This window comes from Phascolarctos cinereus, unplaced genomic scaffold (genome assembly GCF_003287225.1).
Source record: "Phascolarctos cinereus isolate Bilbo 61053 unplaced genomic scaffold, phaCin_HiC Scaffold_8;HRSCAF=390, whole genome shotgun sequence".
In the NCBI taxonomy this organism is placed as follows: Eukaryota; Metazoa; Chordata; class Mammalia; order Diprotodontia; family Phascolarctidae; genus Phascolarctos; species Phascolarctos cinereus.
Genome location: NW_027556291.1, coordinates 67,821,857 through 67,838,805, shown reverse-complemented (window position 1 = coordinate 67,838,805; position 16,949 = coordinate 67,821,857). Strand labels below are relative to the sequence as shown.

Genomic DNA, 16,949 nt, shown 5'->3' with positions numbered 1-16,949 from the left:
AAATAGTTTATTTTTTGGCAAGCCAAAAGAGATCCCTATTAAAACCCCCAAACTTTTTGCAGAAAAGTCAGTGCAATTCTGTATAGTTCTATCATTGAGAAAAAAATCACTACTGACAATAGTATTAGTGATAAAGAACATCGAACATTTTTTTCCCTGAGTAAAACATAGTTTTATACAATCGAGATTTATAAGAAAAATATATTTGGAAATCATTATATGAGCAACATTCAAGAGTTTTTAAAAAATAAAACATTAAAATAAACTTAAGCCCCCAAAGACCTTATAGATCTTAGGACTGTGTTCTTTAGCTCTGAAAATGTCATATCTGTGAAGATTTCTAGAACACATAATGTCTCAGATTGCTGGTACCATAAGGGCACAAGGTAATAGTGGGCAAAAACTTAGAATCCAAACTTTCCCATCCATTTTCTGACTCAAACTTCTGATTAAAGTATTTTTGCATGGAACATGAAGTCAGAATTCTTGAACAGATAGTTGTGTTAGAACCTACAATGTTTAGGCTTGATGGAAATTATAATTTAGAATCCTGATCTGAATGAGGTTTTAGAAATAGAAGTGTCAGTTTTGGGAGAGACCAGGGAAGCTGAAGATGTTTAGGGGCTGAGAATGGAAATTGTTAGAAATAGGAGGATATTATTGCACAGAATTGGAGCCTTTCTGAGAAGCCAAGGTGAAAAAAAAGGAGAAATAGGAAAATGCTTTGAAGAAGAAATATCAGAGCCAAAAGAGCCTTTATACCTCCAAAGGCCAGATCCTGGAATGTAACTAAATGAATCCATGTATGATGCCTTCAGTATAGGCCTTAGAATTGAAAATCATAAAAGTGGCATCAGTGTATGCTCGTATATATTCTTAGTTGGCCAAAATATTGACCTCTTCTTGGTAATTTCAATAGAAAGATCAATTAAATATTCCAGTTTAACATATATATATATATATATACACACACACACACACACATATACACACAGATATGCAGATCCATCATTGAGGAAGATTGCTACTTAAATTAATATTAGTGACAATGAAAACAATATTGTGGTAATATTGATGTCCCTTTTAAAAATTAAACAATAAAAGAAACTTAAGCAAAAAAAACCCACCAACATTGATCTTAGGAGTGTGTTCTTTTAGATCTGAAAATATCATATCTGTGAAGTTTCCTAGAACACTGAATGTCTGGACTTCCAGGTACTATTCAAAGAGGCACCTCAGTGTTGGGTGAGAGCTTAAAATCCAGAATTTCCCAGCTTTGCTTTAACTCCCACTTCTGATTGAAATGAAAATATCATAAAAACACTCATTTTTGGGCCAGCCAAAAAAACACATGAAAGCCTCCCACCCCAATTTGTATAGGAAAACCGATGCAGTTCTGTGCAATTCTGTCAGTGATAAAGATCTCTACTCATATTAGTATTAGTGATAAAGAATATTGATTATTTTTTTTTCCGTGAAAACATGATGCTTTAAAATCAGCACATGTGAAGGAAATAGCCTTACATTTGCAAATCAGTATATCATCAAGATTAAAGTGCTTTTAAAAAATAAACCAATAAAAATATTAAGCAAAAATACTTTCTCTCCCTCCTTTCCCCCTCCCCCATATGTCTTAAAAGGGTGTTCCTTTAGATCTAAAAATGTCATATCTGTGAATGTTCCCAGAATACTGAATGGCTGGGATTGCAGGCACCCTTCCAGGGGGTATGTGAGTGAGCTTCATCCAGAATTTCCCAGCTTTATTGTAAGTTCTACCTCTGATTGAAACCTTTTGGCATAAAATATGAAGTCAGAAAACCTTCAAGGGCGCAGAATTAGAACAAAATGTGTCGTGGCTGAGATGGACTTTAGGATATTAAATGTTCTGTAGTACTTCCTGCTATCTTTCAAGGGGGAATGTTGGAGGAATCCCAGAGTTTAGAATTCCAAATTTCCTAGTTGGGTTAATTCCTGCCCTTTAATGTCTCAATTTGGAATGGAAAGTGAAGCTGGAATATTAGATTAAGGTAGGCACTTAGAACCTAGAATGTCAGAGTTTGAAGGAAATTTCAAATCTAGAATTGGGAACTGGATAAGGCTTTCGAAAGTGAAATGTCAGAGTTGGACAGGACTAGAGCAGAGAGAACAGGGGATGTTCAGAAACTGAGAATGGAAGTTGTGTGAAGCAGTAGGATTTTAGCCTACTGAATGGCAGGACTTGGAGGAGCCATTGAGAGGAGAACTAGAGAGGTAAGATTAAATCTAAAAGAGAAGAAAAGGAGATCTCTTAGAACACAAAAAGTCAGAACTTGAAGTGTCCTAAAAACTCTTGCAGGTTATAGCTGGAAAGGTTCTGACAACACAAGTCCTCAGCTCTGATAGCAACTTTAGAATGAAAAATGTCATAAAAGGTAAAGATTTACTTTAATACATATTCTTAGTGGGGCCCAACTAGGCCAGTTTTAAGTAAATTAAAAAACAAAAATTAAGTGGATTCTCTGAAATTAGTAATTTATTCCAATTTAATATAGTTTAGCTGACTTTTGATGCTTTAAAAATAAATCTCACATTCATAACCATACAACCAAAAGGGTATGGTAAAAGTACTGTTTATTTTTTAAGCACTAATAAAACCCCAAAGGCACACTGAAAACATTTCTATTCCATACATTTTCCATTGACTTTTCCCAATATTAATAATAATTATAATGCATGTTTTGGCAAAATAAGGTGTTATGTTTAAAAGGACCCCACTTCTCTTTGAAATCTTTGTATTGGTTAAGCACATGTTATAAAAACGGGGGGCGGGGGTAACTCTGGCTGCTTATAGCAGTGTAAGGCACTGAGACATAAAATGTCGAGATTGGGAAGTTCCTTAGACCATTGAGTGCCCGGGCTTCTTTAAAGGAAAAGTTTGGAGGTGAAAGAGGAGTTGGAATATAACGTGGTAGAGCTGATAGGGCAGTGTGGGCTCTGAATGTTAGAACTTGAAATGTACACAGTAGTCAAAATATCAGAACTGGGAACTTAGAACAGGTATTGTTTATGTTGTGTGGAATTTCTACATCATGATCAGGCACTAGACCCTGTCCTAACAGCATAGGGAAAGACCTTAGAAGACAGCAAGTGAGAGATGCTCAGAGCCTGAGAAAAGAAATTTCCAGAACCAATGGGACCCTGGAACAGAGAAGGTGAGGACTGGGAGGAGCCATAGAGCAGAGAAAGACAGAGGCAGGAGAGCACTTAGCCCAAGGTACATTGGAGTCTCCTAGTCTTTAGAGGACAGAATGTCAGAAGTTGGAGGGGCCTTGAAGGCAGATAATGTCCAAGCTGGGGGTGCCAGGAGATGGTAAATTATCAGCTCTGGAACCCAAAATATTGTTGCTGGGAAGGAGGTTGCTTGGTTATGTGCTTGGTGGGCCAAAGTATGGGGAAGAACCAGCTAATTAAAAAACAAGAAGCCATTGTATGTTGGGGATGAGTTTAATCATTCATGTCAATATATTTTATATTAGCACAGCACTGATGTTTTGAATGAAAATCCAGGTCTTCAAACACCCACACAATAAGGACAGAAAAGAAGGAAAAGAAAAACTTATAATACTCCGTAATCCATTCAGGTAAGATAGCTATCAATATTCCTCTTAATGATAATAATTGTGGAGTAGTTTTCTAAAAGAAAATTCCAAAGCACTCATGAAGAGAAATGCTATTTACCTCCAGAGAAAGCAGTGATGAACTCTGAGTGCAGATATAGTTTTCTCACTTTTTTTTTTGCTGTGATATAGATAATATGAAAATGTGTTCTGCAAGATTTCACATGTATAATTGATACCATATTGCTTTCTTTCTCAGTGGGTGAGGGAGGGATGAGAGAGGGAGAAAATTTGGATCCCAAATTTTTTTAAATGCTAGAAATAAATGAATAATAAACATGTAAAATAAATATATAATTACGCTTATTTTGTGAAAAAGAAAGTAAATATTAAATCCTCGGAATTAAAAAGAGCTTGATTTGCACTTTGAAGTCATTGTAATGATAAAACAGAAGGGAAATATATTAAAATCAACAGAATTGAAAAAGTTAAAGGAATAAAAGGACCACCATATATGTAAGGAGGTTGTGGCCTGAGAAACTAGAGTTCCAAGTCTGGAAGTGTCCTTAGAACCTGGCATGTCTGGGCTTCCAGATGATTTGGAGGGAAGAATATTGAAGGTAGCACAGAGCATAGAATACAGACTTTCCTAGCTAGGATTGATGTTGTGCTCTGAATGTCAGAACTTGGTTTGGACAGAGGAACAGAATATCAAGTCTGGGAGGACACTTCAAACCAACACTGTCTGAGCTTCATTTTAACATTGATTCCAAAATCCTAGTCTGGATGAGGCTTTGGAACCTCAATATCTGAGTTAGGAGAGATTTTAGAATGGAGAAAGTTAGAAAAATTCAGAGGCTAAGCATGGAAATGGTGAGAAACAGTGGGATTTTAGCACACAAAATTTCATGCATGGGAGTAGCCATGGAGAAGAGAGTGAGAGAGGGAGGAGATCCCTTACAAGAAGTGATCTCAGAGCAAGGAGAGACTTTAGAACACAAAAGGTCAGAAGTTGGAGTGTCCTAAAAATTATCTTCTGTGATAGGTGGGAGGGCTCTGGGAATATAAATCACCATCTCTGGAAGAGCCCTCAGAATGGAAAATAGCAGAAATAATAATGATTTATTTTCATATATGTATTTGTGAGTCAGAATATTGGACAATTCTAGTTACAATTTTAAAAAATCCATGAAGGTAGATTTTTCATATGATATTGATCATTTATTCCTATTACATAGGATGATGCTTTTAAATTAAAAAAAAAACACCTCACATCCTCAAACACAGTCAAAAGGGTATGATGGAAGTACTGATTTTTTTTGGCTAGGTTAAAAAAAACCCAAACCCCAAAACACCAGCTCATGGAAAGAAATATAATTCTATTCATTTCTTCTTTGGTAAAGACTGCTATTGATATTACATTTAATGATAATTTAGAATCTTTTTGGCAAAAAAAAATACCTTGTTACATAAAAAGGAATTAAAAACAAGACATGTTTCAAACTCGGTATATCCATAATACCTATGTGCATTTCTCCAGAAGGGTCCTTAGAATGGAAAATACCGATTTATTTTCTTATGTATTCTTAGTTGAAAAAAAAAGATTTGTTCATGTGATATCAATTATTTATTCCAATTTAATTTATATTACACAGTGGTGATGCTTTAAATAAAAGCTTACATCCTCAACCACATAGCTGAAAGGGTAGAGTTGGAGGGCATTTAGGAGAAGGGATGTCAAAGGGAGGAGACCACTGAGAACACAAAAGGTCAGATCTTAGAATGTCTTAAAAACCACCATCTCTGAAAGCTGAGGGAGCTCTGAGAGCATAAATCACCATTTCCTAATAGGCTCTAATGTTTGTCATTCTTGGTAATCCAAAAAACAAGAAGGTAGATTTTTCGTTTGAGATTAATCATTTATTCCAGTTTAATTTCTATTACACATTGGCAGTGCTTAAAAAATTTCACATCTTTAAACACACTAGCAAGATGGCTATTGTGAGAGTACTGTGTTTATTTTTTGGCTAGTCAAAAGAACCATCAACAAGCCCAAAACCCTGCACAGTGAAACCAATCAGTTCCCTAGAAGTCCTTAAGACTGTTCTTGAGGGGCAGCTAGGTGGTGCAGTGGATAGAGCTCCAGCCTTGGAGTCAGGAGGACCTGAGTTCAAATCCAAACTCAGACACTTGATATTTACTAGCTGTGTGACCTTGGGCAAGTCACTCCACCCCAACTGCCTCACCAAAAAAGAAGACTGTTCTTGAGATTACTGTTAATGATAAATTAACATAAAGCTGCTGTTGTTGTCATTATTGTTCATTCTTCTTTCTCCAAGAGGACCAATGGACAAAAACCAAGTTGTTATCTAAAGAGAATTTAAAAGGAATAAGGCTTATATTTCAGAATCAGAGTCTGAGTACGTCCCATGTGCAATGTAATAATTACCCAAGTAATACAAATCTAAAACAGCCTTATTATTAATTACATTAATTAAAATTAAATTTCAAAAATTAATAAAAATTAAAAATAAGGAGATGTCAGGTCTTGGAACAATCCTTAAAATAATGAATGTCTGCCCTTTCAATTCCATTCTAGAGACAATACTGATGGTCTTAGAGTTTAGAATACAGGATTTCCTAGTGAGGAGTTAAATCCTCCTTCTTAATGTCCTGATTTTGAGTGGAAAGTAAGGCAATAATTTTTTATCAGGGAGGGAACATAGAACTTAGAACTGAGAATGTCTAAGCATGAGGGAAATGGTAAATCCAGATTTCTTGTCTAGAGGAGGCCTTAGAACCTCATAATCAGAGTTAGCAGGGCCTTTAGAACTGAGAAAATGGCATAGATTCAGAGGTCAGAAGGTGTGGGATTGTAGCACACAGAATGTCATGCCTGAGAGTAGCCTGGGAGAAGAAAATGAGAGAGGGAGGAGAGCCCTTCAAGGCAGGGATTTCAGAGCAAAGAGAACCTTAGAACAAAAAAAGGTCAGAACTTGGAATGTCCTAAAAACTGCTGTATGTGATAGCTGGGAGTGCCCTGGATATGTAAGTCACCTGCTCTGGAAGGGGCCTTAGAATGGAAAATACAATAAATGATAAGCATTTGTCTTCATGTATATTTTAGTAGAAACAAAAAGTTAAAATATAAAACAAGAAAGTAGATTTTTGGATTTGATGTCAGTCATTTATTCCAAATTAATTTAAATTACACATTGGTAAAGCTTAAAAAAACTAACTAAGAAGGAGAATAACCTCAACAACAAAACCTGAACAACAAAGCCAAAAGGCTTTGTAAAAGTATTCAGAAAGAAATGAGATGGTTTGTTTGTTTGTTTGTTTGTTTGTTCCGTTTTTTGACTAAACAAAAAAGCACTCTAAACCACAAAACCCTACATACTCAAACACATGTAATTCCCTGCAATTCCTTCTTTGGTAAAGACTAGTATTGACATTACTATTAATGACAATGAATGGGGAGGACTTTTGGACAAAAATAAAACCAGGTGTTATTTACCAAAGACTTACAAGAATCATATTAAGAAATCAGTATATTGGTATTGTGATAGTAATCCAAATAATACAAAATGAAAAAAAATTAAACTTTGTACATCATAGAAAGGTGTAACTTTAGAACATACCTAAAATGTCATGTCTTGCAAGGCGCATAGCACATGGAATGTCTGTACATCCAGATGGCATTCATATGGAAATGTTGGAGCTGAGAGCTTAGAATACAGAATTTCCAAACTCGGAGTTAAGTCATGTCCCCTGTCCCTGTATATCCCAGTGTGGAATGGAAAGTGATTCCAGAATCAGGAATTTCAAAACCAGAATTTTAGACCAGGTAGCGCATTTAGAACCTAGATTGTCTGGATTTGAAAGAAATTTCAGATTCAAAATCCTGCACTAGACGAAGTCTGTAGTAGCTTTTTGTCAGTGGTGGAAGAGATGAGAACAAAGGGAATAAAAGATTTTCAGGGGCTCAGGATGGAAATTTTCAGAAGCAGGAGGATTTTAGCACATACAATGTGTGAACCTTTTGAGTAGCCATGGAGAGAAGAATGAGACGTAGGAGAGCAGGTATAAGAAGGCATATATCAGAGCAAAGAGAGCCTTTAGAATTGAAAAGGTTGGATCTTGGAATGTTCTAAAAACCACCATGTTTGATTTCTGGGAGGGCTCTGAGAATATAAATCATCTGCTCTGCAATGTGCCTTGCGATGGAACATGTCATAAATGGCAAGAATGTATTCTCATATATATTCTCAGTTGGCTGAAATATTTACCTATTCTAGATAGTTTTAAAAGAGAAGGTAGATTTTTAAGATGAGATCAATCATATATTCCAATTTAATTTTTATTATGCATTGGTGATTCTTAAAAAAAATCCCACATCCTCAACCACACAACCAAAAGGGTATGGTGGAAATATTGTCTATTTTTTCACCAGCTGATAAAACTCCCCAAACTGTGAAAATATGCACATAAATGCCCTTCTATGTAGTTCCTTATTTAATAAAGACTGCTATTGATATTAGTATTAGGGATAATGAATATCGAACACTTTTGGCCATTTAAAACATGGTGTTATGTAATAATGACATAAAGGCAGAAGACGTATGTTTGGAAATCAATATATTGTGTAAGACTCAAGTGCATTGTTAAAACAGTAAAACTACTTAAGCAAAAGAATCTTATAGATCTCAGAAGGGTGTTCCTTTAGATTTGGAAATGTCCTATCTGTGAAGTTCCTTAGAAAACTGAGTGTCTGGGCTTTCAGGTACCATTAGAGTGAACAAATTGGTGGTAGACTAGAGCTTAGAATACAAAATTTCCCTACATGGAAGTAAGTCCTACCTCTGAATAAAACAATTGAAAATGGATTGTGAAGCCAGAATTCTTGAACAGGTCTCAACTTGTAACCTAGAATATTTGAGCTTGATGAAAATATACCATCTAGAATCCTGAGCTGATGAGGCTATAGAAACAAGAATGTCTGTTTGGGGAAGGACTAGAACAGAGAGTGGCAGATATTCAGAGGCTGATGAGGGGAAAGTTTCTGAAGAAATGTGATTTTAGAAGAGACAATATCAGGTCTGGGAGGAGCTTTGGAGAAGACAACGAGAGATTGAAGAGAGTCTTTAGAACAAAGAATATCTGATCCAGAAAAGATCAGGACTGGAGTATCCTCAAATTTTCCATATGCCTTAGTTCTGAGGGCTCTGGGAACCTAAGTAATATGCCGTGGAATAGACCTTCGAATGTAAAATGTCCAATATTTCAAGAATATCTTTAAATAAATATTCTTAGTGGGCAAAAATATTGTCTAGTTCTGGGTAAATAAATGAGGAGAATTTAGAATTTCTGGATGAGATCGATCATTCATTTCAATTTACTTTATGTTGCACCCTTGTTAAGCTCAAAACAATTTCACATCTTCCACCACACAGCCAAAATGTTTGGTGGAAGTACTGATAAATTTTTGGCTAGTTTAATAATCCCCACATAAGGTAATGTACCAGCCCCACCTAACAAATGCAAGTCTGTGAAGATCCTTCTTTGATACAGATTGCCATTGATATGATTATTATTGATAATGAATATAGAGTATTTTTGAACCAAAAAAAATCTAGGTTATAATTCCTGAAACCTTATAAGAGACAAACGTAATGTTTCCAGATCATAATTTCTAGAAGTCATTAGGTGCAGTGTAATAAAAATCTATTTAAAAAATTTAAAATTAACTTTATAGATCATAGGATATGACGGCCTTTCTTTGGAACCAAAAATGTTATGTCTTGGAATGTCCTTAGCACTGTGAATGCCTGGGCAGTCACTTCCCATTTGAGAGCAATTGTTGGAAATGGCTGAGAATTAGCAAACTGAACTTCTAGTTGGGCATAAATCCTACCTGAATGTCCCACTTTGGAGTGGGGATATGAAAGCAAAGCAGAACCTTACAACACAAAAGTTCAGCCCTTTGAATGGGCTACAAACCCCCCTCTTTGATAGCTGGAAGCTCTCTGAGAACATGAATCAGAATCTGCTCTGCTATCAGCCTTAGAACAGAAAATATAAATGGCAAGGATTTATTTTCATATATTTTCTAAGTGAGCCAAAATGGCCAGGTCTAGGGAATTTCAAAAACAAGAAGGAAGGAGATTTTGCCTGGGATATCAATCTTTTCTTCCGATTTAATTTATGTTTGGTAATAGGAATGCTTTGAAACAAATTGTCCTTTTACAACTACATAGCTAGAAAAGTATGGTGAAAGTGCTGTTTTCTTTCTTTTTTTTTTTTTTGGCAAGCCAAAACAAATACCCCCCAAACTTAAAACATTTGGACACAAAAAAAAATAATTCCCCATAGGTCCTCCTTTGGTCATCACTATTATTGATGTTACTATTAATGAAGATGAATGCAGAGTATGTTTGGGCAACAAAATGAAGGAATAGCATGCTAAAGACTTAGAAGAGACAGGTTAGTTTTAGAAATTTTTATATAGTTAAGATGCATGGTCATTATAATAATTATCCCATAACAAATAAGAAGAAAAATCCTTATTGATCATAGTAGGGTATGACCTTTGAATCCAAAATATCAGCTCTTGGTACCCCACTGGAACACTGAATATCAGAGCTTCCTGGGACCTTTCAAGGATATATGTTGGAGTCCTAGAGCTTAGAATACAGAATTTCCAAGCTAAGGCATAATCCCTACCTCTGAATGATCAGATTTTGAGTGAAAAGCTGAAAGAATCTATGAGATATGGGATGGCACATGGAACATAGAGAGTATGAGCTTGAAGGAAATTTGGAATTCAGGATAATTAACTGGATGAGATTGTAGAAGATGCAAGATCAAGATTTTGAGGGCCTAGAGAAAAGAGAGAGAGAGAGAGAGAGAGAGAGAGAGAGAGAGAGAGAGAGAGAGAGAGAGAGAGAGAGAGAGAGAGAGAGGTGTACGGGGTCTGGGAACAGACATTTTCAGAAGCAGGAGGACATGAACATATAATGTGTTAGGCCTGGGAGATTCCATGGAGACGAAAATGAGAGAGTTAGCAGTTCCTATAAAAAAGATTTATCAGAGCAAAGAGAGTCCTTAGGGCAGAAAGTTCAGATTTTACAACGTCCTAGAAAACAGTATATGCCATAGGTGGGAGGATTCAGAGAGTAGAAATAATCTGCTGGGTCATAAAGTGGAAAAATCTCACAAATGAAAAGGATTTATCTTTATATATATATATATACATATATATATATATACATATATATATATATATATATATATATAATATATATACATATATATATACATATATATATGCACATATATATGTATGTGTGTGTGTGTGTGTATATAAGTATATGTATATATATATATATATATATATATATACATATGTGTGTGTGTGTGTGTGTGTATGTATATACACTTAGTGGGTCCAAATACTGGCCATTTTACATTTATTTTAAAAGTAAGAAGGTAGAGGTTTTTTTGTGTGAGATAATTCATTTTTTCCAATATGATTTATTTTATGCATCACTGATGCATAAGAAATGCAAACAACAAAACAAACAAACAAAAAGACTTCAAATCTTCAACCATATCACCAAAAGGGTTTAGTGAGATTACTGTACATTTTTGGCTAACCAAAAAAATACCCCTCAGAACCACAAAAGCTGTTCTCCAAACTAATGTACTTACATGCAGTTCATTCTTTAGTGAAGACTTCTCTTGTTATTAGTATGAATGAAAGTGAGCATTAAGTAATTTTGAACAAAAGAAAAAGGTGTTAATAGTAGAGAGTTTATAAGGTAGATTTATATTCCAAAATCAGCATAGTGGTAAAACTCATGTACCTTGTAATAATAATCCAATTAGTAAAAAAAATAAATATAATAACTTTACATATTATGTGGCTTTAGAATGGCATGTCTTGGATACTCCCTACGGCACTAACGGTCTAGGGCTTCCAGGTTCCATGCATATGGGAATGGTGAAACTAGCTGAGAGTGTAGACACAGAAAGTCCTAGTTAAATGTTAAGTTCTGTCTCTGAATGGACCAATTTGCAGTGTTGAAGTGAAGCCAGAATATTCATTCAGGGAAGCCACTTGTAACCAAGACTGTGTGGGCTTGATGGAAAATTTGAATCCAACTGTAGAATGTATCATATCAGCCTTGGAAGGGACTAAATCAGAGATAGTGGAAGATATTCAGGGGCTGAGAATGTAAATTGTCAGAAACAGGAGGATTTTTAGCACATCACATGGTTTAGCTGTAGTGAAAAGAACAAAGGGGAGCACTAGAGGAAGGGGTGTCAGAGCAAAAATGTCCTGAGAACTCCCAAAGTCCATGTTTGATTACTAAGAGGTTCTCTGAGAATGTAATTCTTTAACTCTTGAATATGCCTTAAAATGCAATATTTCATAAATAGCAAGCACATATTCTCATACATATTCTTAGCTGGTCCAAATATAGACCTGTTGTAGATGATTTCAAAAACAAGAAGGTAGATTTTTCTTATGAGTTCAATCATATATTTCAATTTACCTTTTAGTATGGACGGAACCAAGATGGCGGATTAGGGACAGCTGCCCAACTGAACTCTCCCAACATTCCCCTGCAATCAACTTTAAAATAACATCTCAAATCAAATTTTGGAGCAGCAGAGCCAACAAAAGGTTGGGGTGAGACATTTTTCGGGACTAAGAAAACCTAAGTGGTTAGCAGAACTTTGTGACACTTGGGGTGGAAGCCTATTTGAAGCTCTGACAGGTGGTGACAGCCTCAGTGTCCAAAACACTAGTTTAAGGAGCTCTTAGTCCAAAGACAATAAGGGGGTTGGACAATTCATCAGAAAGAGATTACAGAAGACCCTTTGCTGGTGCTGGTGTTGGTGCTGGTGTGTGGAGCTGATTGGCAACTTTATTATTTATACTCAATTCTGGGCCACAATTCCAGGGTGGAGAGGAGCCCTGGTGGTTGGTTACAAGGGAGCAAGGGCCCTAGTCACAGTTCTAAAGCAAATAGGAGTTCTAGCTCTTGTGGCTGAAGGAGACTAGGGTTGTTTCCTGGATAAAGGTCAGAGCATAGAGTAGGAAAGCAGTGACCACACTTCTCCCAGGATCATACCAGCTTGGAAGCACCAAAAAATTGCAGATTCCCAGAACTAGGTCTTAAAACAGCGGCACAAAAAAGCTTGGAGCTTGGCACAGTGCTTCCCCACTGTAGCATAAAATTCAAAACCAAGAATTAGTGTGAGGGAATGAGCAAACAGAAAAAGAGCTTCACCATAAGAAATTCTCACGCTGGAAGAGAAGACCACGACAGAAAGGGAGAAGAAGACTACAATATGAAATCTGCTTCAAAAAAAGGCTCCAAGAAAAATGCTAACTGGTCTCATCCTGACCAAGATTTTATGGATGAGCTAAAAAAGGAGGTAAGAGTGGTAGAGGAAAAATTGGGAAAAGAAATGAGAGTGATGCAAGAAAATTATGAAAAGAAAGTTAGCAGCTTGGTAAGAGAGGCACAAAAAAATACTGAAGAAAATAGCACCTTAAAAAACAAATTAGGCCAAATGGTAAAGGAGGCACAAAAGTCCACTGAAGAGAAGAACTCCTTAAAAATCAAAATTGGCATAATGGAAAAGGATGTACGAAAATTCACTGATGAAAAGAATTTCTTAAAAAGCAGAATTGGCCAGATGGAAAAAGAAGTACAACATCTCACTGAAGAAAATAGATCCTTAAAAATTAGGATGGTGCAAGTGGAAGCTAACGACTCCATGAGACATCAAGAAACAGTGAAACAAAGACAGAGGAGTGAAAAAATAGAACAAAATGTGAAGTATCTCATCAGAAAAACGACTGACCTGGAAAACAGATCAAGGAGAGAAAATTTAAGAATTATTGGACTACCTGAAAGCCACGATCAAAGAAAGAGCCTAGAAGTCATGCTGCAAGAAATTATCAGGGAAAACTGCCCAGGAGTCTTAGATCCAGATGGTAAAATAGAAATTGAAAGAATCCACCGATCACCTCCTGAAAGAGATCCCAAAATCAAAACTCCTAGGGATATTATAGCCAAATTCCAGAACACCCAGCTCAAAGAGAGAATACTTCTAGCAGCCAGAAAGAAGCAATTCAAATACCGTGGAGTCACAGTCAGGATCACACAAGATTTAGTGTCTTCCACATTAAAGGAGCGTAGGGCTTGGAATATAATATTCCGGAAGGCAAAGGATCTAGGATTCCAACCAAGAATAACCTACCCAGCGGTACTGAGTGTAATCATTCAAGGGAAAAAATGGTCCTTCAATGACATAGAAGACTTCCAAGGATTCCTGATGAAAAGACCAGATCTGAACAGAAAATTTGACATTCAAAGAGAAGACCCAAGGAGGTACAACAGACGGGTATACATGAAGAAGTAATCATGATGGATGCGAAGTTAAACTGTTGATGTTCCTATATGAGAAGATGATACATGTAACTCCTATGAACTTTATCATTCTTAAGATAGTTTTTAAATAAGTTTTCATAGACAGAGGGCATGGATATGAGTTAATTATGTTGTCATGATCTCCAAAAAACACATGAAGGGGTGAGAAAGAGGGAGAAAGGGGAAGGGAGAGGTTTAATAGGTAAATTTTTCTCAAATTAAAAAGTTGCACAAGGAACAATGGGTGGGGAAATGAGGGGATGACAGGCAATGTTTGAACCTCACTTTCATTGGAATTTCTTCAAAAAGGGAAGAATATATATGTATAATACATACTCAGTTGTACATAGAAATTAACTTACCCAATAGAGAAATAGAAAGGGAAAGGGATATTGGGGGGGGGGGTTGATAAAAGGGAGGGCAAATTAAGGGAGAAACTGTTTAGCAGCAAAATATAGACTCTTGAGGAGGGACAAGATAAAAAGAAAGAAAAGAAGAAACAGAAGAAAATGGAATGAAGCAAAATAAACAGCAAATCATAATTCCAAATATGAAGGAGATGAGGTTACCCATAAAATGGAAGCAGATAACAGAATGGATTGGAAACAGAATCCAACAATACAAGAGACATTTGAAACAAAAACACACCCAGTGTTAAAATAAAGCGCTGAAGCAGAATTTATTATGCTTCAGCTGAAGTAAAAAAGCACGACTAGCCATCATGATCTCAAACAATGCAAAAGTAAAAACAGACCTAATTAAAAAAGATAATCAGAGGAACTACATTTTGCTAAAACGGTACCATAGACAATGAAATAATACAAAATTTTTATATCAAGCTTCTCTGATAAAGGCCTCATTCTCACATATATACTGAATGTAGAATGGAGTCAAATTTATAAAAAATAAGAGCCATTCCTCAATTGATAATTGATCAAAGGATACGAATGGACAGTTTTCAGAAGAAAACTATAGTTTTTTATAAAAATCTATAGTCATATGAAAAAATCCTCTAAATCACTATTGATTAGAAAAATGCAAATTAAAACAACTCTGAGGTACCACCTCATACCTATCAGAAATGACAAATGCTGAAAGGGATGAGAGAAAAACAGGTACACTAATGAACCACTGGTGGTGTATTGAACCATTCTGGCAAACAATTTGGAATTATGCCCAAAGGGCAATCAAACTGCACATGACCCTTTGACCCAATAATACTACGACTAGGTCTGTGTCCCAAAGAGATAAATGGAAATGGAAAAGGACTGATATGTTAAAAAAAAAACATTTATATCAGCTCTTTTTTTGTGGTGGCAAAGAATTGGAAATCAAGCAGATGCGCATCAATTAAGGAATGGCTGAACAGAGTTGTGGCACATGATTGTGTTGGAGTACTATTTTGCTGTGAACAATGAAGAAGGGGGTGGTTTCAGAAAAAAAAACATGCCAAGAACTATACAAACTGATGTTAAGTGAAGTGAGAACAGGGAGATCATTGTAACATAATAACAGAAATATTGTAATTAGGTGATCAACTGTGAAAGCCTTGTTTACTGTGATCAATACATCAATCCAAGGCAATTCCAAAGGACTCATGCTGAAAAAAGGCTATCCATGTCCAGAGAGAGAACTGATGAACTGAGTGCAAATCGAAGTATAATTTTGTCATTTTCCATATTTCTCTTGCTTTCTGTATAAATATGGCTAATATGGAAATATGTTTAGTGTGATTTCACATGTATAATTGATATCATTTTTGCTTGTCTCCTCAGTAGGTGTGGGAGGGTTTGGGAGGGAGGGAGATAATTCGGAACTAAAAATTTAAAAAGAAAAGAATGTTTAAAATAAATAATAAATTAAATGTTAATTTTTTTTTTTTAGTATGCATTGGTAATGAAAAAAAATCTCACAACCTTAACCATATAGCCTTAAGGGTATAGTGAAAATACTATCTATTTTTTGGCCACTGGGGTAAAAAAATGCCAAGACACCCAAAAATCTACATGAAAACCAATGCAATTCTATGCATTTCCTTCATTGATGAAGATAGCTATTGGTAGTAGTATTAGTGATAATGAATATTCAGTATTTTTGGTCATTAAAACATGTTGTTATGTAATAAAGACTTATAAGTGGAGAAGTCTCATGTTTAAAAATCAGTATATAGGTAAGACTTAAGTGTATAGTTAAAAATATAAAATAAACTTTAGTAAAAAAAAGTCCTTTTAGATCTTAGGAGTGTGTTCCTTTAGATAACAGAATGTCATATCTGTAAAGGTCCTTAGAACACCGAATGTTTGGGTTTCCAGGTATCATTGAAGGGGGCTAGATCTTAGAATACAGAATTTCTAAGCATGGCAGTAAGTCCCACCTCTGAACAGAACAATTTGGAATGGAATATTAAGAAAGACTTAAATAGTCAACATAAAACCTAGACTATCTGAACTTGATGGTAATATAGAATCCAGAATCCTGAGCTAGATGGGGCTGTAGAAACAGGAATGTCAGTTTGGGGACTGACTAGAACAGAGAGAATGGGGATTTTAGAATAGACATTGTCAGTCTGGGAGAAGCCTTGGAGAAGAGAATGAGAGATTGAGGAGGGACTTAGAAGAAGGGATATCTGATCCAAGACAGAACAGAAATATCGTGGAGTGTCCTCAAATTTTCCATATTCCATAGTTGTGAGGGCTCTGAGAACCTACCTCATCTGCCTTCAAATGCAAAATGTCACAAATTTCAACAATTACTTTAAATATATTCTTATGTGCAAAAATCTTTTCCTCTTATAGGTAAACAAAGAAATGAGGAAAATTTAGAGTTTCTGGATGAGAGTAATCACTTATTTCAATTTATTTATATTAAACCCCTCTGAAGCTCAATTTTTTTTTTTAATTTTCCA

The 16,949-nt window shown here is 35.7% G+C and overlaps 1 protein-coding gene across 5 annotated transcripts in view; it reads left to right on the top strand.

Annotated features, from left to right (window-relative positions):
- LOC110203167 (uncharacterized) overlaps positions 1-15,375 on the top strand; it is a 61,618-nt gene extending 46,243 nt beyond the window's left edge. For 3 of the 5 annotated variants that reach the window (XM_078147743.1, XM_078147742.1, XM_078147741.1), the window contains 2 exons: positions 3,516-3,620; positions 12,162-15,375. In XM_078147743.1, the coding sequence (XP_078003869.1) occupies positions 12,870-14,036 (1,167 nt within the window). In that variant the 5' untranslated portion in view covers positions 3,516-3,620; positions 12,162-12,869 and the 3' untranslated portion in view covers positions 14,037-15,375. Of the gene's footprint in view, positions 1-2,332; positions 2,412-3,515; positions 3,621-12,161 lie in introns of those variants that run through there. The other 2 variants (XM_078147745.1, XM_078147744.1) reach the window with 2 other exon arrangements.
- The last annotated feature ends 1,574 nt before the right edge of the window (positions 15,376-16,949 follow it).